Raw genomic sequence first — 24,570 nt, 5'->3', positions numbered from 1 at the left:
TCAACACGGACTCCATCTGCAGAAACAAGCCTCCCAACATAGCGCACCTCCTCCTTGAACAGCTCACACTTGGCGGACCTGAGTTTGATGCCATGATGTTGAAGAGCCCTCAAGACCCGCCTCAACCCCTCCACATGGTCCTCAAATGTCTTAGCATAGCAGAGTATGTCATCGAGGTAAGGGATGCAGTATTCATCTCGCAGGGAATCCAACACCTCCTCCATACATCTCTGGAATGCAGCTGGGGCATTTGAAAGGCCAAAGGGGATACGGACCCACTCATACAGGCCCCAGGGGGTGATGAATGCTGTAAGATGTCTGGATCCCTCTGCGATGTAACCTTGGTGGTATGCTTTCCCTTGATCCAATATGGAGAACCAGCGATACCCTCCAAGTGTGTTCATGAGATCCTGGATGCGTGGGAGTGGGTGCCTGTCTGGGACGGTTTTGCGATTTAGGAGCCGGTAATCAATACAGAGCCTCAAAGTCCCATCCTTTTTACGCACACATACCACCGGGGCAGCATAAGGTGACTTGGATTTCACTATCCACTTTCTGGCAAGCAAGTCTTGAATATACTCCTTCACCTCCTTATAAAGCGGTTTGGGTATGGCTGCATAGGAACGTTGCACAGGGATGTCATCCTTCACTGTGATGGTCATTTGAAGATTTTGGATGCAGCCAAGGTCGTCATTGTCACGTGCAAAGGCATTAGACTCTTCATACAGTAGCTGTTTCACTACCGCCTGTTCTTTCTCACCCAGGTGACTGATGTTTACTGGTGGATGCCATAGCGTTTCTGGATTTGCTTTGTTACCCTCACTGGTGGGGGAGGATGTCCCAACCTCATTTACTTGCACGCTGTTTATTTGCTCCGTTTCAACTATTCTATCAATGGGTTGTATGCTGCCCAATTCTGTGCGGCTAGCCAGAATAATGTCATGTTTGGTTGTGTTGCCCACAGGGATTTCAACATATGGTCTTTCAGTAAGGTGCACTCCAACCAGACCATCCCCCATATCCAACTGTTCAAGCTTGGGATTGTCTGTGTAGAGTTCAAATAAGGCAACAGTTTCAGTGAAACTAGCTGGTACTGGGAACTTAATATGGGCAACCTGTCCTGGATGGACAACAATGTCACGATGGCCCACTTTTATAGACATTTGCTCACTCTTGTTAGCTTTTTTTTCTGTCTGGATAAAATTTACAAAAGCTTCAGCTTTCGCAGTTTCAATTTGCATGGCCCCTTTAAGCAGGCTGCAAATGGCAGGCAAGGCTGCTCCAGCATTTCCCTGTCCCAGGATTATTTGCTCAATTACATTAAAGCCCAGCAATGGTTGCTGGAGGTCTACTTGGCTCACTAGGAATGGAACTGTAATGGAAAAATTTGGGTCATCATTACCAGGTAGGTTGACAATCACTTCCATCCACCCATCATAAGGGATTGCTTCCCCATTGGCAGCAAAGACATTGAGATCATAGTCTTCCATCAGTTCACTTAAGGGGTGGATCTCTTGGTGAGGTAAGTATTTCTGCCTCCAGGTTCGGTCTATTAGACTGACCTGGGCCCCTGTGTCAAACAAAGCAGTCACTGCATAACCACTCATATTGCATTTCAATAGACATTTTCTTCCAATTAGCTGTGCAACTCTCTCAGCTGTGGATTTGCAATTGGCTGATTGCTGGGGAGGAAGTGTAGACTGATGGCAGTGTGGTTCTTGCTCTGTGTTGTTACCATTTGGCTGGGACTGAGTGGTGCTGCTGGTCACAGGTCGTCCCTCGGCTGTGACCACTGCTGGTTTCCCGCCGGCTTACTCCTCCTCAGACATCCAACTGCACGATGGCCCTCTGCACCGCATGCAAAACAATGTTGGCAATTTGGCAGGTTCTGTTCAGTGCAGGATGGGCAGCCACGTGACCTCCCCTTCCACTGTGATTGAGGTTTGGTCTGATAACTAGCACAGTGACATGACTGTTGAGATGGATGTGGGGACTGATTATCAGACTGCAGCTTTGAATGTTTCAACGACTCCACCATTTGAGTTAATGCTTGTACTTGTGCGCTCAATTTTTGCAATTCCTCATCTTTACCTTTAGGGTGAGAGTCCTCCTTACCGTTCCCTAACTTATCTGAATTTACCTGACCACTCTGGGCATAGGTGACTTTGGTGCGGTTGTTACGGCCCAGGCGACGTCTCCTCTCACTCTCTTCGCTGGTCGTTTTGATGACTTGTCTCAGTAGAGCTTCATCTGTGACAGATGGATCAGAAAGAAGTGGCTTTAACTCTCTCCTGATATCATCATGTTTGTCGCTTAGTCCCTGGTAAACTGTGCGCATGAACACATTCTGTACAGTCTGAGCCTCATATTTAATTTCAGTGTCAGTTTGCCTTGATGTGAGAATAACTTTTTGTTTGAGGCCAACCATTCTATACAGAAATTGTTGTGGTGTTTCATGTTCATGTTGTTTGGCTGTGATCAGTTCTTGAAAGAGTTCAGTTGTACTTTTTTCCCCCATGTGGGACCGCAGGAAACTCTTTAACTCAGTTACTGTCATTTCATCTCTACTGATCAACATGTCTTTGAAGGGGCCTGGCTTTGTAATCCTCAAGACAGCTCGGATCACCTCACCCTCGGTGTGTTGTTCTTTTAGCCCCTCATCAATCTGTTTGCAGATATTACTGTAACTGATGTCTGCTGCACAATCACCTATTTGTCCACCATGTATCTTGAACTCTTTTCTGTGGAAAAGGGCCAAGTCTCTGAGAGCTACTAAGCCTTCACTCCTCTGAGGCGGTGGTTGTACAAAGACTGAGTGAGCTGACTGGGTGACATGTGTGCTAGTGGGCTGATCATATATCCCTGCAGTTGTCTGCTGGTCATCAATATGTGAGGTAAGTGGAGGGCTATGCTCACTATTGAAATTTAGCTTAGCAGTAGCACTCATGGGTGTGGCACCATGAGACAATGGGCCAGGGTCAGCCTGTATGTCAGCAACAAAGGTACCTTTAGAGTTTAAAGTTGACTGTATAGGGACAACTGTAACCTCTGCATCTTTTCTTACAGACTCAACACATGTGTAACCTGTAATCATCTTATCAATTTCATCTTTCAGACATAATAATTGAGATAAACCCTCATCCTCTAACTCCAGCAGGGTTCTGGAAGACATATATGAGCAAATATAGTCAAAACACTCTCCTTCATCCTGCTGATGCAACTGGGCTGGATCCTGATGAGGCAGTGCTGAAAGGTCCCCTGCAATCTGGAAGATCTGCTCAGCTGAAAGGTGCAGGAGTCCCTTCTTAATTGACCAAACCAGTTCTTTTCTTGCGTTGGATGCCATGATTCGCAGTGGTCAGACGCTCTAGGAACACCAAGCCCCTCACTCTGGCCGTTGTCAGACGTCCTGTACTGGTGTTGCCTCGCAGCTCCGACTGTGTGTCTCTGGTGGTCCACAGGTTCAGTTATCACTGGACTGACGGCCCCTGGTGTGTTGGTGGCGTCAATCCCGGACGAGCCCCCATAAATCTGTTGCAGGTCCCAGGTGTGCGACCACACAACAGTTATCTGATATAACGGAATAAATGAGCAGACAAGACAAGGTTTGGCTGTTGCTGCATCGCTCTCTCGTAGCAGAATCTTTTACTTACATATTTCCATATTTCAGACAGTCCCACAATTATTCTTTTAACCATATCAACAATATTAAACCATCTGTTGGAATCATTTTCTTTAACTACAGTAGCCAGAACAACAAATACAGTTAACCATTTAAATACTATCCTATGAACATCAGCAGACAGGGTGCAAAATAAATATATCTGTGCGTATGGATATTCAACTTAATATGCAATGGGAGTTTGGGTATCAGAACATTTGACTTTACAGGTACACACATCAACATGCTAAGCTACCATGCTAGGTAAGCTTGGTGGGTCTAACGTTTACCATCCAAAGACATAAAAGTGATCAAAAGGCAGCTGAACTTGCTCACAGACTCTTACAACTACATTCATCTGTTTTCACGATCATTCCTCTGTGTTTTACATGCTTAAACATTGTACAAACCTGATATAACGGAATAAATGAGCAGACAAGACAAGGTTTGGCTGTTGCTGCATCGCTCTCTCGTAGCAGAATAGCGCGAGAGCAAAACAGCGTATCAGACAGCCGCCTGATGTCCAACTGCCACCTACTGACGGTTTTTTGGTATTGCCCCACAGAAAAGTCCATAAAGGCTAAATCAAAGTCCCTTAAGGCTTTTTATTATATACATATCTCAGCGAGAGCTGGAATAATTATCCTGAAACTATTGACCCTTATAGTATGTAATGACATAAAAAAAATAATGTGACCACATCTTTTGTGGGTCACATGTGCACTTTACCATCAGGACCCCTGAAGGTCAGGGTCACTCTGACTGAGCTCTTCTGACGTTCAGGGCCTCGGAGTGCTGGTGGAATCTGAACTTCTGTTTAACATCTGTAAGAAAGAAGGAGCTGAAGGAACTGTTTCCGTTTCTGAGACACGCTGCTCTCCGCACCAGAAGGTGGCGATAACCTCCGAATCTTTGTAAAACCAAAGAAGAAGGTGGAGGAGGAAGAGGAGGACGCTGCGCACGCTGCGCGCTCAGTCGGCTGAAGATGGCGGATGCAGAAGGTGAGTGAGGGGCTCGTTTCTTCCAAACTTTAAGCTTTTAGGTTTTAATCAGACGTGAATTCATGAAAGTGAACGAACCAAGTCAGAGACGGAACACCGGCGCCTGCGCAGATTCTCCCGCTGTGCGTAGTTTCTCCGTCTGCGCCAAACTGCGTTTAAAAAAACCAACAAAAAAAAACCCCAAAAAAACCAGCAAATTTAAGGTGGTTTCCAGAAAGCAGCTTTTTATTTTAATCATTTCTGAGCTTGTTTATTGGGTTTGAGGTTCGGGCGATCGGGTGACTGTTCGGGTGCAGTTTCACGTGGCTGCGTGCATGTGTGTGCGCGCGCGCGCGCGATCAACCTTATTTAGAAATGTGTTAGAGTTTAACCTGTTCATGAGGTTCACGTTGTAAAGGTGCTAATCGAGCTGCAGGTTTTGGTGGATCTGCTGTGAAGTTTCGGCGCCGCGTGGGTTTAAATCAGGCACGTTCACGGTTTCAGCTGTGGTCAGTGTCAGCTGTTATCGATCAGATTGATTATCATGATCGGGTCCAGTTCGCTGCATCGATCTGAGCCCGTGCTTAATGTACTGATCGATGATCGACGATTAATGATCAGTTCGAGCAGTTAAAGGCCTGTTAGTTCGGCGTGTTAGCCGCTTCATGCTAACAACCACGTGTTACAAGGAGGCCACGTGGTTCTGCAGCTGTGCATGAGGGAGAAAAGAATCAGCAGGTTGAACCTGAGAACTGATTTAATTTTACCATTTTGACATAATTTGACTGTTTTCAGATCTTTGTGTTTAATCTGCTTAAAGCAGGTTAAAGGTCAGAAACAAAAGACTACGTGCAGAATAAGCGTGCTCAGTGTCTCTGGCATCAAGAGGTTTTGTTAAAGTTTGTGTTTGTGTTTTCAGCAGTGTCACTGAAAAAGAAGAAGAAGGTGAAGAAAGTCAGTGAAGATGATGTTGGGGTGAGTCAGAAGGTCAATTTGTTCAGTGCTTGTAGCTCTAAAAAATAAACATTTTAAAGGGATTTTTTTTTTTTTTAAACAGGAAATCCAGCAGAGCGGAGACTTCTTTATCCGGCCAGAGTCCAAAGTCGCCTCACTGGACACGTCACAATGGCCCCTCCTACTAAAGGTGGGTCACCTGTCTACTTGTCACTACCATCTGACTTTATGTCCTATCAAGTCATGGACATGTGATGTGATGAACCAGTTTATCCATTCGCTGAGCGGCGCCTTCGAGTTGCAGTCGGCGCTTCTGCTCCCGTTCTGGGGCGAGGCCTCTAGGCCGGGGTTCTGGTGGCGTCTTGGCGTTCTGCCGGACGATAGCCAGAACCTCGCCAAGAGATCGGCACGACTCGTCCGCTGCCAAGACGATTTTCTGTTCTGATCACATGACACTGCAAGTCGATGCTTAATTTGATAACCAATCACAAATTAATGCCAACAGGATGTTTATCACCAAATTAAGTGTCTGGCTACGGGCTGCTCGCTGTTTGTGCTCTTTAAACAGGAAGTCAAACTCTGACACTAACAAAGTCCCCGATTTTTCCCTCGCAGAACTTTGATAAGCTGAACATCCGGACGGCTCACTACACGCCGTTACCGAATGGCAGCAACCCGCTGAAGAGGAACATCCACGACTATGTCAGGTACCACCATGTTCACACAATGCTGACACACCAGCGCCCCCATGTGCACACTCACAATTCCACTTCCTGTTTCCTGTCAGGTCGGGCTTCATTAACCTCGACAAACCGGCCAACCCGTCATCTCATGAGGTCGTTGCATGGATCCGCAGGATTCTGCGGGTTGAGAAAACGGGTCATAGTGGAACGCTGGACCCGAAGGTCACAGGCTGCCTGATCGTCTGTGTCGACCGAGCCACGCGATTGGTCAAGTCCCAGCAGAGCGCTGGTACAGATTACCTCTTCCTGTTCCTGTCAGCTGTTTGAGCAAGCACCTTGGAGGTGATCCGCTGAGTGTTGTTTGTCAGACATGTTTATCTGACAGTTGATTGGTTCACAAGTTATGAATTAGGTTGCCCCTGTGCAGTTGTTTCAAGCAGTGATCAATCAGTGTGACTGGTTTTGGATCAGCTGACAGGAAGTGCTACCAGCTGTTCACCTCTGATGTGCCCCTAGCTCATTGTCTCCACCCCCACCACTGCGTGGGCTCAGTAAACCGCTGCCGCCTCACTGCTCTCTGTGTGTGTTGCAGGTAAAGAGTACGTGGGAATTGTTCGGCTGCACAACGCCATCGAGAGTGAGCATGCTCTGGCCCGGGTAAGACTTCCTGCAGCCGAGCGCTCTCTCATCGATCAGTTCTGACGAATTTATTAGTGCTGGCTACAGTTAAATAATCAGTTTATTAATCAGTTCAAATCTCCCGTTTGTTTAAAAACATCCTAATAAACTATTCTGAACCTGTGAGGCCTCACTGGCTGTTTTTATTGGTTGGGCACCGGTCATGTGACCCTCACTCACTCGGGTTCTGTATGCAGGCATTGGAGACGCTGACGGGCGCTCTGTTCCAGCGGCCGCCGCTGATCGCTGCCGTGAAACGTCAGCTGAGAGTTCGAACGATCTACGAGAGCAAACTGATTGAGTACGACCCCGAAAGGAGGCTTGGTGAGCAGTTAGTCATTACAATCAGTCGGGTTTGTTATTATTTGTCTTTAGGTTTTGTTCAGATTGAACATCGCCCTGTGAGGTCACAGTGATGTCATAGGTCACCTTTCTGTGTTGCAGGTATCTTCTGGGTGAGCTGTGAGGCGGGAACGTACATTCGCACACTGTGCGTCCACCTGGGGCTGATGCTTGGGGTCGGAGGTCAGATGCAGGAGCTGAGGAGGGTTCGGTCAGGAGTCCTGGGGGAGAAGGTGAGTTTCACTTCCTGTGTGATGTCATAGGTTCAAAGTGTTGAGTCCAGGTCTGCTGCTCAGTGCGGGTCTGTTAATTCCACTTTGAAACAAAAACGGCGGCAGAGACACGGTGGACATCACGTGTCCAAACTGTGACCCTAAGCATCGCCAACATGACATCACTGGACTGATGTAATGATGACATCACTCACAGTGTCTATTTCCAGGACAACATGGTGACGATGCACGACGTCCTGGATGCTCAGTGGCAGTTTGACCACAACAAAGATGAGTCGTACCTGCGGCGAGTAATTTTCCCACTGGAGAAGCTGCTCGTGTCCTACAAACGCCTCGTGATGAAGGACAGCGCCGTAAGTTTTCCTCCTCACTGAACCTGTGACACTGTGTTGAGTGGTAAAAGCAGCGGTTACAAAACGGCACAAATTTGGGGGGGGGGGGGCTGTGAAAGTTAAACTGATGACGATGATGGTAAAAATCCAGGGAGACAGACGGGCAGATGATGTCACACGAATCATGTGAAGCTGTTGAATTTGACCTGCGCGGGTGAGATGGGATGAAATGCATTTTGTCTGTCTGCAGGTGAATGCTATCTGTTATGGAGCCAAGATCATGTTGCCAGGCGTACTCAGGTACGAAGATGGCATTGAGGTGAACCAGGATATTGTTGTCATAACGACGAAGGGCGAGGCCATCTGCACAGGTGAGTCAGGTGACGTGTTGGCGTCATGTCCTTTTTAGGTAAAGCCACGTGATGAGTTAAGTAGATGCAGCAGCTCTCGGGCTATGATGACTCGCTATCTATCACCCATAACTGATGGCTTTGCCTCTGATTGATTGAGATTATTGATTAATGATTAGATTATTGACAAGTGTTTGTGTCCAGCGGTGGCGCTGATGACCACAGCTGTGATCTCCACGTGCGACCACGGCGTGGTGGCAAAGATTAAGAGGGTGATCATGGAGAGGGACACATATCCTCGGAAGTGGGGCCTGGGACCAAAGGTATGCCTGATGCCATTGAACAGCTGTGATCAATAAATCTGACTGAGTGTTTAACGAGTTTTTGTTAATCAGGCAAGTCAGAAAAAGATCATGATTCAAAAAGGACTGCTCGATAAACACGGGAAGCCCAATGGCAGCACGCCGGCTGACTGGAAGGACCAGTACGTCGACTATAGGTACGTACATGTGTGAAGCAAAGGATGGGTATGTGCAGGGGGTGGGATTTAAAATGGAGGACAGGTAGATGTTTCTGTCTGCACTGAGAACACCTGAAGTAGCAAACATCTTTCTGTAGAGCAAGGTAAAAGCAGCAGGTGAGTGAGGTAGATGTGTGCAGGTGAGTGTCAGGTGACGCAGACAGTTATCCCTCGCTGAGCTGGCGTGCTCTCTGAGGGAGTCAGTCTGCAACAGAAATGTTCAGGTCTGAGCTTCTTCAGTCAGCTTCCTGCTGATCTGCAGCTCACCTGAGAACAGTGACGTCACTACTCGCCTGAGCTGTGATGTCATACTGTGGTGATATTGCTGTTTTGTGGGTTCAGTGAGAAGTCTTACTTTATTTTATTTTTTTAAACAGCATCTCCAAGGCGACAGAGGGGTCAGCTGATGCTTCAGCAAAGGTAAAGTCCCCTTACCCTTCAATAATCATTCAGAACAGCCTGACAGGTGAGTCAGGTATAGTTGGAGACCTGATGCTGACCTTTCATTTCTGATCTGCAGAGGAAGCGAGAGGCAACAGAGAGCGATGGTGACACAACTCCGCCCAGCACACCGTCTGCCGAAGAGGCAAAGAAAGAGAAGAAGAAAAAGAAGAAAGAAAAGAGGCTGAAACTGGAGGAGGTGGAGCCAGAGGATGCAGGGGCGGAGCCTGAAACTGAGGTCAGTCTGAGTTTGGACAGGGCAGATGCCTGAAAGGAAACTGAAAAACTTTTAAGAACTGGACAGAAACACATTTAGCGTTTTAGTGGCCGTGTGTGTGTCAGGTATTTAACATGGTCTCAACTGCTTCTCCTGCAGGTCGCAGAGAGCCCCAAGAAAAAGAAAAAGAAGAAGAAACAGAAGGAAGGTGACACAGAGTGACGATGGACAGGTGAACAGGCAGTTGGCTCCACCCTTATCGCACCTGCTTGAATCCAGACAGATGTGATGGACAGTATTCTGGGAATTCTGCATGGAAGCAGAACAGATGGACTTTTTGTATAAATTTTTTTTTTTTTTTTTTATGTAAATACCTGTTTTTATTTTCAAAATAAAATTGTTTTCCTGAGGGGGTTTTGGGTTGTTGGTTTTTTTTTTTTTGGGGGGGGGGGGGGGGGGGGGTCTGAGATTTGTTTTTTTTAAACTTTAAATAGGAAATGGAAACAAAAAAAATGAATGTGGTCACAGTGGCAACACATCACCAGCAGGTCAGCTTCAGAGTCGAGTGTGATATCTGCTTATGCTCACCATTTGGCAGCAACCCGCTGAACCATTATGCTCTTCAGTGCCAACACAGTACAGAGCAGCTACCTAAACTCTGCTCCCAGTGAGGTCGATTATCTCGTCAATAGTTTTACATCCTCACTGCGTATAACTTTGGATACTGTGGCTCCTCTGAAAAGGAAAGCTTCAAATCAGAAGTGCCTGACTCCGTGGTATAATTCACAAACGCACAGCTTAAAGCAGATAACCCGAAAGCTGGAGAGGGAATGGCGTCTCACTAAATTAGAAGATGCTCATTTAGCCTGGAAAAAGAGTTTGTTGCTCTATAAAAAAGCCCTCCGTAAAGCTAGGACATCTTACTATTCATCATTAATTGAAGAAAATAAGAACAACCTCAGGTTTCTTTTCAGCACTGTAGCCAGGCTGACAAAGAGTCAGAGCTCTGTAGAGCCGAGTATGCCTTTCACTTTAACTAGTAGTGACTTCATGGATTTCTTTACAAATAAAAATTTAGACATTAGAGAAAAAATTATTCATAAACATCTCAAAGATTATTCTTCATGTTCGGCTGCTTTCAGCACTGCTGGTATTTGTTTAGACTCTTTTGCTCCGGTTGATCTTTCAGAGTTAACTTCAATAGTTACTTCCTCCAAACCAGCAACATGTTTGTTAGATCCCATTCCTACTAGACTGTTCAAAGAAGTCTTTCCAATTATTGATGCTTCAATCTTAAAAATGATCAATCAGTCTTTATTAGTTGGCTATGTACCACAGGCCTTCAAGGTGGCTGTAATTAAACCTCTACTTAAAAAGCCATCACTGACCCAGCTGTCTTAGCTAATTATAGGCCAATCTCCAACCTTCCTTTTCTCTCAAAGATTCTTGAAAGAGTAGTTGTAAAACAGCTAACTGATCATCTGCAGAGGAACGGTTTATTTGAAGAGTTTCAGTCAGGTTTCAGAATTCATCACAGTACAGAAACAGCATTAGTGAAGGTTACCAATGATCTTCTTACAGCCTCTGACAGTGGACTCATCTCTGTTCTTGTCCTGTTGGACCTCAGTGCAGCTTTGATACTGTTGACCATAACATTTTATTACAGAGATTAGAGCTTACTATAGGTATTAAAGGTACTGCACTGCAGTGGTTTGAATCATATTTATCTCATAGACTCCAATTTGTTCATGTAAATGGGGAGTCTTCTTCACACACTAAGGTTAATTATGGAGTTCCACAGGGTTCTGTGCTAGAACCAATTTTGTTTACATTATACATGCTTCCCTTAGGCAGTATTATTAGAAAGCATTGCATCAATTTTCATTGTCATGCAGATGATACTCAGCTTTACCTATCAATGAAGCCAGATGACACACATCAATTAGTTAAACTGCAGGAATGTCTTAAAGACTTTAAGGCCTGGATGACCTCTAATTTCCTGCTTCTAAATTCAGATAAAACTGAAATTCTTGTTCTCAGCCCCACAAATCTTAGAAACATGGTGTCAAACCAGATCCTTACTCTGGATGGCATTACTTTGGCCTCCAGTAACACTGTGAGAAATCTTGGAGTAATTTTTGACCAGGATTTGTCCTTCAATGCACATATTAAACAAATATGTAGGACCGCTTTTTTGCATTTGCGCAATATTTCTAAAATTACAAACATCCTTTCTCAGAGTGATGCTGAAAAGCTAATTCATGCATTTATTACTTCTAGGCTGGACTATTGTAATTCATTATTATCAGGCTGTCCTAAAAGCTCCCTGAAAAGCCTTCAGCTGATCCAAAATGCTGCAGCTAGAGTACTGACAGGGACTAGAAAGAGAGAGCAGATTTCTCCCATATTGCCTTCTCTTCATTGGCTCCCTGTTAAATCTAGAATAGAATTTAAAATTCTTCTCCTCACATACAAGGTCTTGAATAATCAGGCACCATCTTATCTCAAAGACCTCATAGTACCATATCACCCCAATAGAGCACTTCACTCTCAGACTGCTGGCTTACTTGTGGTTCCTAGGATACTTAAGAGTAGAATGGGAGGCAGAGCCTTCAGCTTTCAGGCGCCTCTTCTGTGGAACCAGCTGCCAGCTTGGATTCGGGAGACAGACACCCTCTCTATTTTTAAGATTAGGATTAAAACTTTCCTTTTTGATGAAGCTTATAGTTAGGGCTGGATCAGGTGACCCTGAACCATCCCTTAGTTATGCTGCTATAGGCCTAGTCTGCTGGGGGGTTCACATAATGCACTGTTTCTTCTCATTCACCTTATTTACTTTGTTTATACTCCACTCTGCATTTAATCATTAATTGTTATTAACCTCTGGCTCTCTTCCACAGCATGTCTTTCTCTCCCCTCAGCCCAACCGGTCGCGGCAGATGACCCCCCCTCCCTGAGCCTGGTTCTGCTGGAGGTTTCTTCCTGTTAAAGGGAGTTTTTCCTTTCCACTGTCGCCAAGTGCTGCTCATAGGGGGTCGTTTTGACTGTTGGGTTTTCTCTGTATTATTGTAGGGTCTTTACCCACAATACAAAGCGCCTTGAGGCGACAGTTTGTTGTGATTTGGCGCTATATAAATAAAATTGAATTGAATTGAATTGAATTTTTCCACCAATTAGGAAGCAGAATCACAGGGTCCTGTTCCAGGAAACGGGTTTAGATAAACCTGCTAATTCTGAGATGCAACTCAGGATCTACTCCAGAAAGAAACTTAAGTTTTGCCAAACATAATTTTAACACAAAATTTGTAATCGCTTAATTTCAGCATGCAGTAATGGGTTTATTGCTGGCTGTGTTGGAAAAAATGTCACAGCTGGAACTTTGAGATGATATGAAATCTGAGTCAGAAATGACTAAAACTGCACTTGATATTTAAGGTGACTTTAAAATCCACTGCAGAAGGTTTGATTGTAATCCGATTGTGTTTCATGGGTTTGCAGATTGAATGTCAAACAGCATTTGAAAGTTCAGTCTCAGTGGGTTGACTCACAGGTCTGATCTGTTCTGATCTTCACTTTGTCTCCTGCACTTTGTCAGGTTCTACCTGAATGATTCGATTAAAAAAAAAAACAGCTGCAAAGGAGCAGCCAGACGGGAGGAGAAGAGGGAATCCTCGGGAGGTTTATGGATATGTTGAGGGAAGACGCTGCAGATGCATGTGGAGAATTGAAGCTGTGAAGGGTGAGAGTCATTTGATAACATGGTCCCAGGGAGCAGCCCAGGACAGAGCCGGCCTTCTTGATGGGCCTATTGAGCCTCTTCCTGTCAGCAGCTGTTATATCGCTCCCCCAGCACACCACACTAAAAAAGGGCTGGTACCACAACAAAGTCAGAAAATGTTTTCAGGCTTACCCCCTGCACCCCAAAGGACCTCAGTCTCCTGAGCAGGTAGAGTCTGCAGCCTGTTTGCTTGTTGCAGGAATATGTTTGATTATTTTCATGATGGATCAAGTAGCTGGTTATTCAGATATTTAATGAATTGATTTTTTTTGTTAAAATTCTGAAAATGGAATAAATGTTGACTTTACAGCTAAAACCTGCAATTTATTCAAATCTCTGACGAGCAGGAAATTCACACATTTTTATTTTAGTTTTAAAAATGAACTTTGAAGTGATTACAAGATTAATTTTTAACACTGGGCTTTGAATTTAAAAAAAAAAAAGATTATCATTCAGACTGATTGGCTAATCATTCCGTTTTTAACAGGTTAATTATTGGTTTGTTATCTGGATGTTTTTCAGACTTCTTTTAAGAAATGATGGCATTTTGGGTTTTCCTGAGATGATACATAAATCAATGTGATAATAAGGAATAAAACCTGGTCATGTAATCAAAGTTTAATCAGTACTACCATATCATATAGCCATTACTATTATTAGCAATGTTAGTGACATTTTTATTAATGATTAATAAACATTTCATTATTTTACTAACACCTGTCGGTGACGTTTTCTTAGGGTCTCCCTGTTCCTTTTGGCCAAAGAGTCAAACCCAATTAAACCCCAAATATCCAAAAAGTCACTGGTACGAGCAGGTTCCACTGCAGGCTGTTTATTAGACATATTAGTTACACAGAACACAGACAAAAACCAAGACACAGACAGCAACAGTTAAGACTAAAATATACACACACGCACACACACACAGAAAGAAAGGAGAGAAGAGGGAAAGACAGAAAGATGCAGAAACATGAAAAGAAAAGAAAAAAAAAAGGACAGGAAAGAGAAGAGCACAGAGAGAGGTGAGGTGAGACAAACTTAAACATGATAACTGCCCACTTGCCTTTGACCCCTCCTAATTTACATAAAGTCTCAGCCCATGAAACTTGAACCCCAACAATTATCTTTTGGTTAAACCACGCCCACTCTAAAGTCACATGATCAAGGTGCACACATCACAGGGGTACCTTTTGGTTTATGACAGTTCAGACAGGTATCACAAATGATGAACATTTCTACTCAAACATCTGCTAGGATAACATTGTTAGTACCACTCCACTTAGCCGAGTCTTATCTCTCTACAGGAGAGCGTGAGGGTGGGGGACTACAGAAGTCCATTTTAGAAATGTACCTGTCATTAAACACTGCTGAAGTATAACATAGTGTTACAGGTGTAATGAGGAACAGCGCTCACTCAGGCAACTCTCCAAAAGCTTCAAATGCACACCCAAGAACAAACAGGTCTCACCCTCACCCCAGTGACCCCGAGAACATAAAGCACTCTATACACCAGTGTGTATGTCTGGTGCTTTCTCTTACTTTGCACAAGCCATAAAAGTGGCGTATGGTATCTAAAACATGAGAATAATGACTCCATGCACCAGTATGAAGGCCAGACAGAATATAAAATAGTCTCAGTATAAGTAAAAATAGTGACAATACAAATAACGAAAGGTGAACAATAAGTAGATATATGCCCATACATGTGATGATAAATGAAAGTAGCAATGACTCAGAGGCCCCTAGGAACAGGGCCAGTAATTAGCCATGGGGAAAGTAGAGTAAAGTATTGAGATAATAAAAGAGTCCCCCAGCAATGGAAGAGTGGCCCTCACAGTACACAGTACACAGTACATACACACCACATCGGTGCTCTTCAACTCCAGGCCTCGAGAGCTGGTGTCCTGCAGGTTTTAGATGTGTCCCTGATCCAACACACCTGAATCAAATGGCTGAATTACCTCCTCAGTATGCAGTCAAGTTCTCCAGAGTCCTGCTAATGACTTCTATATTTGACTCAGGTGTGCTGGATCAGAGACACATCTAAAACCTGCAGGACAGGGGCTCTCGAGGCCTGGAGTTGAAGAGCCCTGCACTGCATGATAGATGTCCCCCCTGCTATGGGCGGGGAAAGTCCCGTTCTGCATATGACGTGATGTGTAAGGCTGCTACCAGTGGGAAAGACCCACCCAGCATACAGTACAAAATATTTAATGGGCCTCTGATAACAGTAAGGGAAGTATGGATGATAAATGAAGTTAGCAAAAAATTTTCCTTTGAAAAAAGCAGAAAAACAGGGTTGCTCTCTCTGATTAGTCAGATGCAGTGGCAGCTGAGCAGGTCTCTGTGCGAGCTGGTGATGACTTGGACTCTGTGATTGGTCAATCTCTGCAGTTCACAGATCAGCCGTTGCAGACGAGGACTCGGCTCAAAGACTATCCAGTTCGGGTCACTCGAGTCGGGTCTGTAGAACGAATCCAGAACCTCCAGAGTGTTGAGATGCCGGAGTTGCTGCAGTTGCAGGAAATCGTCATCGGACACGTGTTGGTGTCTGAAATACAGGGATAGCAGGTTACCAGGAAAACATCAGGACACGGAAAACAGACGCATGCGTGCAACGCGCCGAGGCTCACCTGATCCGCAGCGTCTTCAGGTGAGGGAACAGCTGTGGGAGGAGTCTGATTATGTTGGAAGAGGAGCTCCAGGGCTCCAAGTGCAGGTGTTCCAGCTGAGGCGTGCGAACAGAAACCACCTGCAGGTCTTCGGGCTTCAGGTCCACACAGAGTGTCAGGCTGAGGAGGGAGGCGGGCAGGAAGTTAACATATGCCGCCAGAGGGTGCCCTCCTATCGGACAGACAGAGGGAGGTCACGTAACATCAGAGAAATATTTGGGTAGACCAGGGATCCTCAAATCCAGGCCCCGAGGGCCGGTGTCCTGCAACTTTTAGATGTGTCTTTGCTTCAACACACCTGAGTCAAATGTAGAAGTCATTAGCAGGACTCTGGAGAACTTGATTGCATATTGAGGAGGAATTTCAGCCATTTGATTCAGGTGTGTTGGATCAGGGACACATCTAAAAGCTGCAGGACACCGGCCCTCGAGGCCTGGATTTGAGGATCCCTGGGGTAGACAAGATGAGAAGCACCTGAGAGAAACGGGAACTCACCGTGGATGCTGAGGCTGCTCAGGTGTGGCAGTGACATCAGCCATGTCTGCAAGTGACAAGTGGGTCCAGGTACAGAGTACAGGTGGAACACTGACAGGTTGTGGAGGTGGGACAAAGGCTTCAGAGCTTCCTCTGTCACTACAGCGTCATAATTCAACAACTGTAGGTCCAGCAGCCGTAGAGCAGCGCCACCTGTTGGAGCACAAACACAACTGAATTCCAGAGGTGTGATCTCACCTGTCTCTGTTGTGCCTATCCATTACAGAGCATTACAGAACAGGGAGCAACTATGCTGCTCAATAAACGAATTATAAACAACTCTGATAGTGACTAATCCAGGTGCGTCTACCTGGAAGGTGGGTGGGGCTGAAGAAGTCATGCGGCAGTGTCCTGTAGGTGATCATGGTCCAGGACAGGTGTGTGAGCTCAGTCAGGTGAGCGAGGATGCTGCTGAGTGACGGGACCCTGAGGCTGCCGTCGTGGTGCAGCAGCAGGGACTTGAGATGGGTCAGCTGTTTGACAGCGGCCAACAGGTGAGTGGCTGAACAGGTGAGCTGCACGTTACAGAGGCTGAGCTGCACCAGATGGTGACTCAGAGGAAACAAGAAGTCTAGGTTCCTCAGCGGTGTGGAACAGGACGTGACTGATAGACGCTGCAGCTGGCAGAACAGTTTGAGCTCGCCTATGGCCCCTTCACTCCAGTCATCCAACCGCAGGGCGGAGAGCGCTGGCAGCCAGTCGTACAGCTGCTTCAGGTTTTTCCTCTTACCTGTGCGCAGCAGCACATTGCCCACATGCCTTTGAGCCAGACTACGCCAGAATGAACGGTTGTAGCGCGAGAAGTGCTGCAGCACTACACTGAAGCCCCTCCACAACTGGTGGGACTTATCCAGCAGGTGTCGGAAGTGCCAACAGGTGCAGCGCATGCTTAGTTTGTCTCTCCATGACAGGAAGCTGAACACCTGAAGCCACAGCTCTGAAGGGAGCTGCAGCGCCATTACCTCACTTCTGATTATTGATCACTGAAGTCCGATCACCTGATCAGTGGGAAGTTGTCACTGACGTCATCAGAGCAGCAAGACCGCGTCTTCAGATCAGCTGATATTGACCATTGATCAGTTGTCTGACCTCCTTCACCTCCACCTCCTCCTCCTTCTGCTTTCTACTCCGCTCAGAGTGCGAGCAGCGGGAGGTCTCACAGATCAAACAGGCGATGAAGATCAGTCTTCACGGCTCATCAGTCTCTGAAATTTGTCTCACAAAGCAAACAAATAAAAATCATAATAATAATAACTCTGTCCTCCGCAGAGTTACGAAGGACAGTCACTCTGTGCTACTTCCGCCCTCAGGGTTACGCCCCCTTACTCGATATAACATCCGGCAGCATCTGTTTATGTTCGGCAGAGTGTTGACGTCACTACCAGTAAGTTACGGACGTCATTGCGCATGTCACAGGGCTGAAAACGCGGCGTCCTTAGTCACGTGTCTTTTTCATTGTTATTAGTCACGTGTAAGAGCAGAAAACTCAGCTTGTAGTAAACAAACTGCTCTCCGTGCACAGGTCACTTTCTCTGAAAGGAGCGGGGGCCAGAAACCAACCATCTGCCGTCAAAGACGACGACGAAGAAGAACCACCGAAGAAGAAGAAGAAGAGGAGGACGGGCTGAGCGCAGCTGAAGATCAGATGGAAGGTGTGTGAATGAATAGCAGGTGATCGATCACTGATCCGCATCTCTGACTCTCCACGCGGAGCAAACAATAATCAAATGATCAATGAGGTGTCGATCAGCTGAAATCTTTGCGTTATTGATTAAAATAATTCACTCTTGGACGCGCGCTCAGGTGAGATGCTGCGTTCAGGGTCAGAGCTGAGAAACCTGGGTCCTGTTCCAGGAAGAGGGAAACTAAGGGTTTGTTCTTCCTGGTAACAGATTCTGTGAACTACACCTGCTGGGAGGTTTTCTTCAACAAACTGAGTTTCTCTCTAACTCCCTTCTGCGGCACCTGAGTCAAGTGGCTGATATTCATAAAGTCTCTGTCAAAACTCAGAGTGAATTAATTTGCATAATTTTACATTTTTAAAAGTTAAGCTTAGTGTGCTATTTTATGTACTTTAAATGAGTGCTTTTACAGTCAATTCAATTTTATGTATGTATAGTTCCAAATCACAACAGTTACCTCAAAGGCGCTTTATATTGTAAGGTAAAGACCCTACAATAATTACAGAGAAAATCCAACAGTCAGACGACCCCCTATGAGCAATCACTTGGCCACAGTAGGAAGGAAAAAACCTTTTAACAGGAAGAAACCTCCAGCAGAACCAGGCTCAGGGAGGGGGGGTCATCTGCCGTGACTGGTTGGAGCTGAGGGGAGAGAGACAGGACAAAACACAAACTGTGCAAGAGAGTCAGAAATTAATAATAACTAGTGATTAAATGCAGAGTGGGGTATAAACAGAGTAAAAAGAGGTGAATAAAAAGAAACAGTGCATCATACCCTAGGCCTATTGCAGTATAACTAAGGGAGGGTCACCTGATCCAGCCCTAACTATAAGCTTTATCAAAAAGGAAAGTTTTAAGCCTAATCTTAAAAATAGAGAGGGTGTCTGTCTCCCAAATCCAGACTGGGAGCTGGTTCCACAGAAGAGGGGCCTGAAAGCTGAAGGCTCTGCCTCCCATTCTACTCTTGAATATCCTTGGAAGCCAGCAGTCTGAGAGCAAAGTGCTCGATTGGGTTGATATGGTACTATGAGGTTTTTAAGATTAGATGGGGCCTGATTATTCAAGACCTTGTATGTGAGGAGAAGGATTTTACATTCTATTCTGGATTTAACAGGGAGCCAATGAAGAGAAGCCAATATGGGAGAGTATCTGGTTAAACATCATGTTTCTAAGGTTTGTAGGGTTGAGTATATCCAGAGCTCATCCAGGCTTTTATGTCTTTAACACATTCCTGCAGTTTAACTAATTGATGTGTGTCATCTGGCTTCGTGGATAGATAAAGCTTGGTATCATCTGCATAACAATGGAAATTTATGCAGTGCTTTCTAATAATACTGCCAAAGCGAAGCATGTATAATGTGAATAAAATTGGTCCTAGTACAGAACCCTGTGGAACTCCACAATTAGCCTTAGTGTGTGAAGAAGACTCCCCATTTACATGAACAAATTGGGATCTATTAGATAAATAGGCAGACAGTACACCTGTCTGTTTCTGATTGGTCACATGCTACAATTTTTATTTTTTGGACAAAAAAAGTTTAAAAATCTTCTTGTCATATTCTGAGCTGTGACATCACAGGAAGTGATCCTCTTTTCATGTGATCTGGACATTATGTCATCATCCCCCCCAACAAAATCAGGCGACTCTGTTTTCAGGTGACATCTCAGTGACCTCAGCAAACAGGAAGCCGTCTGCGCTCACAGGAAGTGCAAGAAAGATCAAAGACAATGCTGCCGACTGGCACAACCTGATGCTGCGGTGGGACAAGCTGAACGAGGATGGCTTCACGGCAGCGGCGAGCATCGTCAACATGAGACGGTCCGTTTATTGATGATCACAAGAATGTCAGTTATTGATTGTCAATCAGGTTCACAGGGTTGATTTTTCTCCCTAAACTCCCAGAATGCACCTGTGCCAGGTGTTTTGCTAATAGATCTAATACTGGCATGATTGATCATGTTATTGATTGATCTGAAATCTGTTTTCAGCACTCAGAGCGATCAGCTGCTGCTCAACGACTCTTCATCCCCTCAATCCTCTTCCTCACCGCAGCAGGTGGGCGGAGCCACGGAGCTGCAGGACAAATGTCTCGTACTGCAGGAAGTCGTCGACAAAATGGTGACCCTTCAAAAAATGTTATTTATCAATATTATTTATCAATTATTTATTAATACCCCCCCCCCCCACACACACACACACACACACACACACACAGAAGTCAAATCAGTCCAGAGGAAGGGTCACTAATCAGTCATCAATAATCTGAGGCCAGAGGGATGTTTCAGAATAAAAGCTTACACAGAGGTGTCAAATTTTATTGATAAGTGAACAGAAGTTGGATCAGTATCGATCTTATAATGACTGATCATGTGACACAGACTGGGGCTAAATCGAATCTCAGTTTAGGCAGCACGGTGGCGCAGTGGTCACAGCAGGAAGGTCCTCGGTTCAAGTCCACTGTCTGGTCTCTTCTGTGGAAGTTCTCCAGGTTCTCTGGTTTCCTCCCACAGTCCAAAGACATGCAGTCAGTGGGATTAGGTTACCTGGTGATTCTAAACTGCCCACAGTGAGTGAGTGTGAATGGTCTCTCTCTGTGTTAGTCGTGTGACAGGCTGCCAACCTTTCCAGGCGTGCCCTCCAGCCCCCCCACGACCGTAAAAAGGATAAGTGGAAGAAAATGAAAGGCTGGAAAATAGATGAATCTCAGTTTATTGGTTTTAAGGTGATGACATCAGCAGGCACGACATATCCAGGGTTTCTCTGAGTGAGCAGAATCAATTAAACCTGAAATCAAAGACAGAGATAATCAGTCAGAGGTAATCAATAATGGGAATCAGGAAGGTAGTTATCAGGTTTCTGCTAGAGGCTCTGAGCCCGCTCAAATGACTGGCAGCATTTTAATGGGTCGTGTGACTCCCGCAGCCTCTTGGAGACACTGAAATCAAATCAGGGCTCTGTTCTGATTGGTTGATGGTTTTTAAATCCTCTCAAACATTTCCTGTTTCCTGTCAGGCTGTCGTGGTGATGAAGATGGAACGTCTGATGACAACACAGCGAGGCATCGAGGATCTGGAGGCATTACAATTTGGACCCAAAGGAAGAAAAGTTCCTCTGTTTCACAGCTGGAGCACCAAAGAGTTCGGTGAGTACACCCGAGTGATGTCAGCGCACTCACATTTGCGGTCATGAAGCTCCATTCTATGATATGATTGGATCATTTTAAAGGTTTCGTTTATGTGTCTGCTGCGACCCTGATGCGTTTGTTTGTGTTTCAGGAGAAGCTTCTCAGGTCCTGCTGGATGCCTTCCGTCAGGAGCTCCTATTGAAGCAGACTATCCTGCAGGAAGTGGCACACACGGCAACCTCTGACCTCTGCATGGTCTTCCTCTCCTGTTGGCTCCATCAGCCCTTTATTCCCACACAGACCAGACTGAGGCTCGAGGCCCTGCTGCTGGAGACCGGGCACCGGCCACTGTGAGGTCATCGACCAGACAGAGAGATGGAGCTCCGCCTGCCTCAGAGGAAGACTTCTCATATATGAAGGACATGAACAAATTGATGCAAAGAGGAACGCCAAAGGAAACTGATCACCGAAATTATTGATCAGTGAATCTGTTGATCATCCATTAAACCAGATCCAGCTGTGACCCTGACCCCACCCTTCTGAATGACACAGGGAAATCCCCTGAATCTTAAAGATTAAATGTTTGTGATTAAGGGCAGTAAAGTGATCAGTTTGTAACCTGTGTGATCAGCAGAGGGGAGCTCATGTGTTACTACTTGTGTGGCTTATTCTGACATAATTTCTGTAAAACGCCTACCTGAGCTCTGAGAAACACTGAACTCACCTGTTTAGGTGTTCATTTGCTGTGGTGATGATGTCACTACAGTTCATGACGGGTCTGTAAGTGAACTGACTGTAAATAAAGTCCGAAACATTTTTGTTGTTTTCTGTGACATCACAAACTGATGGCGAGGTTTTTTTTCAAACAGGAAATAAAGGACCTGTTCAGACTCTACAAGCCACCTGTAAACACACCTGCTCTTCAGGTGTGTTTCATTCAAAAAGCAGATGTTTGACCTTTGAGCTCTGTGTCCACACAAGCTCCTGAACTGCATATCATCTGCACCCTGGATTCAGTGATCAGGTTGAGTGGTCACAACAGCTGTATCATTAACCACGGGCATCTTAAAGGAATTGTTTATTAAAGGGCAGGTGTGTTCATACACCAGTTAGTCATGTCTGACCCACCTATCCTGATCTGATATTTGTTCATGTGTTCAAACACATAGTTGTTTAACTCATGCACAAAACAAAATAATGTGTTTTAATACCTCAGCATCACATAAAAAATGAGAGAATTAGTTTGATTGGTACATAATGACTGCATTCTTTTTTACAACCGGAGGAAGAGAGAGCAGAAGAGATGAAGAGTGCAGCAGACTGATGAGACTCAGAAAAAAACAGGAAGGTGAAGGAAAGGTGAGCATCCAAAAGCAGAGGAGACCCAGTTTAAAGGAGTCATTGTGATGCATTAGAAGCAGAGACCAGTGCTGGAAACACTGTCAGCATACAATCTCTATAATCACTTCATCAGCATCATGGTTTCACTCTGGCTGCTTTAAGCAAACAAAGGTGAAGAAGTCAGATTGCACTGACTGTCTTTCACTCTGTGAAAGATGAACACACCTGAGCACACGGTCTCTGACATTTTATATTGATTTCACATTAAATATAGTTGGTGACTCTAAAACGTTGCTGTTATTGAATGAAAATACAAAAGATTTCAGGGCTGGGCCAAGCCCCCACAACAACACCTCTGCTGCATACACACAAACCAGACTCATTACTGTTTTCTACCTGAATGTGTTCTTACTCTATAAACACATTTAGAAGTGCATCAGACCACATGTACGAACAAATGATGAAGATCTGGCTGTCTGAAAAAATGTAAACGTCTTTAAACTGAATACTGAATACTACTAGTACTACTAATATTGCAGTGAGTTTGTTTTAATACAACCTGTTCTCCTCCGTGAATCGCCACCTTATTGTGGTGGAGGGGTTTGTGTGCCCCAGTGATCCCAGGAGCTATGTTGTCCGGGGGCTTGTCCCCCTGGTAGGGTCTCCCATGGCAAACTGGTCCTGGGTGAGGGTCCAGACAAAGAGCGGTTCAGAAGACCCCTATGATTGAAACAGCAAAGGAACAGTTTACCCTCCCCGGAATAGGGTTACCGGGGCCCCACCCTGGAGCCAGGCCTGGGGAGGGAGCTCGAGGGAGAGCGTCTGGTGGCCGGGCATTAGCCCGTGGTGCTCGGCCGGGCGCAGCTCAAAGAGGTTACATGGGCCCGCCCTCCTGTAGGCCCACCACCCACAGGAGGCGTCGTAGGGGTCGGGTGCAGTGTGTGTCGGGCGGTGGCCGAGGGCGGAGGCCCTGGCGGACCGATCCCCGGCTATCGAAACTGGCTATTGGGACATGGAATGTCACCTCTCTGGTGGGAAAGGAGCCTGAGCTAGTGCGTGAGGTTGAGAGATACCAGCTAGATATAGTTGGGCTCACCTCAACGCATGGCCTGGGCTCTGGAACCAGTCTCCTGGAGAAGGGCTGGACTCTGTTCCAGTCTGGAGTTGCCCTCGGGGAGAGGCGGCGAGCTGGGGTGGGTATTCTTGTATCCCCCCAGCTTGCTGCCTGTACGTTGGAGTTTACACCGGTGGACGAGTGGGTAGTTTCCCTGCGCCTTCAGGCTGGGGAACGGGTCCTGGCTGTTGTCTTCGCTTATGCGCCGAATGACAGTTCAGAGTACCCACCCTTTTTGGAGTCGCTGGATGGGGTGCTGGAGAGTGCTCCATCTGGGGACTCCATAGTCTTGCTGGGAGACTTCAACGCTCACGTGGGCAATGACAGTGAGACCTGGAGGGGCGGGATTGGGAGGAACAGCCTGCCCGATCTGAACCTGAATGGTGTTTTGTTATTTGACTTCTGTGCAAACCACAGTTTGTCCATAACGAACACCATGTTCGAACATAAGGATGTCCATAAGTGCACATGGCACCAGGACACCCTAGGTCGCAGGTCGATGATCGATTTTGTAATCGTATCATCAGATCTGCAGCCGTATGTTCTGGACACTCGGGTGAAGAGAGGAGCTGAGCTGTCAACTGATCACCACCTGGTGGTGAGTTGGATCAGGTGGCGGGGGAAGATGATGGACAGACCTGGCACACCTAAACGTATTGTGAAGGTGTGCTGGGAACGCCTGGCAGAAGCCCCAGTCCGGGAGATCTTCAACTCCCACCTCCGGCAGAACTTCGACAGCATTCCGAGGGGGGCTGAGGACATTGAGTCCAAATGGACCATGTTCCGCACCTCTATTGTTGAGGCTGCTGCTCAGAGCTGTGGCTGCAAGGTGGTTGGTGCCTGTCGTGGTGGTAACCCCCGAACCAGATGGTGGTCACCGGAGGTGAAGGGAGCCATCAAGCTGAAGAAAGAGTCCTATCGGGCTTGGTTAAC

The 24,570-nt window shown here is 46.0% G+C and overlaps 3 protein-coding genes and 1 non-coding gene across 4 annotated transcripts; 3 read left to right on the top strand and 1 right to left on the bottom strand.

The window, feature by feature from the left end:
- Positions 1–4,411: 4,411 nt before the first annotated feature.
- Positions 4,412–9,808, top strand: dkc1 (dyskeratosis congenita 1, dyskerin). The gene is made up of 15 exons (XM_030718806.1): positions 4,412–4,662; positions 5,561–5,616; positions 5,699–5,785; positions 6,211–6,302; positions 6,383–6,567; positions 6,871–6,935; positions 7,154–7,280; positions 7,401–7,531; positions 7,741–7,884; positions 8,114–8,234; positions 8,418–8,536; positions 8,609–8,712; positions 9,111–9,153; positions 9,254–9,412; positions 9,551–9,808. The coding sequence occupies exons 1-15, from the start codon at positions 4,647–4,649 to the stop codon at positions 9,611–9,613; spliced, it is 1,512 nt and encodes a 503-aa protein (XP_030574666.1). The 5' UTR covers positions 4,412–4,646; the 3' UTR covers positions 9,614–9,808.
- On the top strand, positions 8,278–8,354 carry LOC115773155 (small nucleolar RNA SNORD83). Its single transcript, XR_004019085.1, has one exon. It is a non-coding gene; the product is annotated as a small nucleolar RNA SNORD83 (small nucleolar RNA).
- A 3,964-nt stretch (positions 9,809–13,772) lies between the features above and the next one.
- Positions 13,773–17,677, bottom strand: LOC115772622 (uncharacterized). The gene is made up of 4 exons (XM_030718978.1): positions 16,686–17,677; positions 16,337–16,528; positions 15,803–16,013; positions 13,773–15,720 (listed from the first exon to the last, which is right to left on the bottom strand). Exons 1-4 carry the CDS (start codon positions 17,332–17,334, stop codon positions 15,486–15,488), a joined length of 1,287 nt encoding a protein of 428 aa, XP_030574838.1. The 5' UTR covers positions 17,335–17,677; the 3' UTR covers positions 13,773–15,485.
- Positions 17,678–17,784: 107 nt separating this feature from the next.
- Positions 17,785–22,015, top strand: cinp (cyclin dependent kinase 2 interacting protein). The gene is made up of 5 exons (XM_030719151.1): positions 17,785–18,027; positions 19,714–19,876; positions 20,047–20,176; positions 21,071–21,200; positions 21,334–22,015. The coding sequence occupies exons 1-5, from the start codon at positions 18,021–18,023 to the stop codon at positions 21,534–21,536; spliced, it is 633 nt and encodes a 210-aa protein (XP_030575011.1). The 5' UTR covers positions 17,785–18,020; the 3' UTR covers positions 21,537–22,015.
- The last annotated feature ends 2,555 nt before the right edge of the window (positions 22,016–24,570 follow it).

Source organism: Archocentrus centrarchus, chromosome 22, assembly GCF_007364275.1.
Source record: "Archocentrus centrarchus isolate MPI-CPG fArcCen1 chromosome 22, fArcCen1, whole genome shotgun sequence".
Classification (NCBI taxonomy): Eukaryota; Metazoa; Chordata; class Actinopteri; order Cichliformes; family Cichlidae; genus Archocentrus; species Archocentrus centrarchus.
This window is presented reverse-complemented; position numbering and strand designations above follow the sequence as displayed.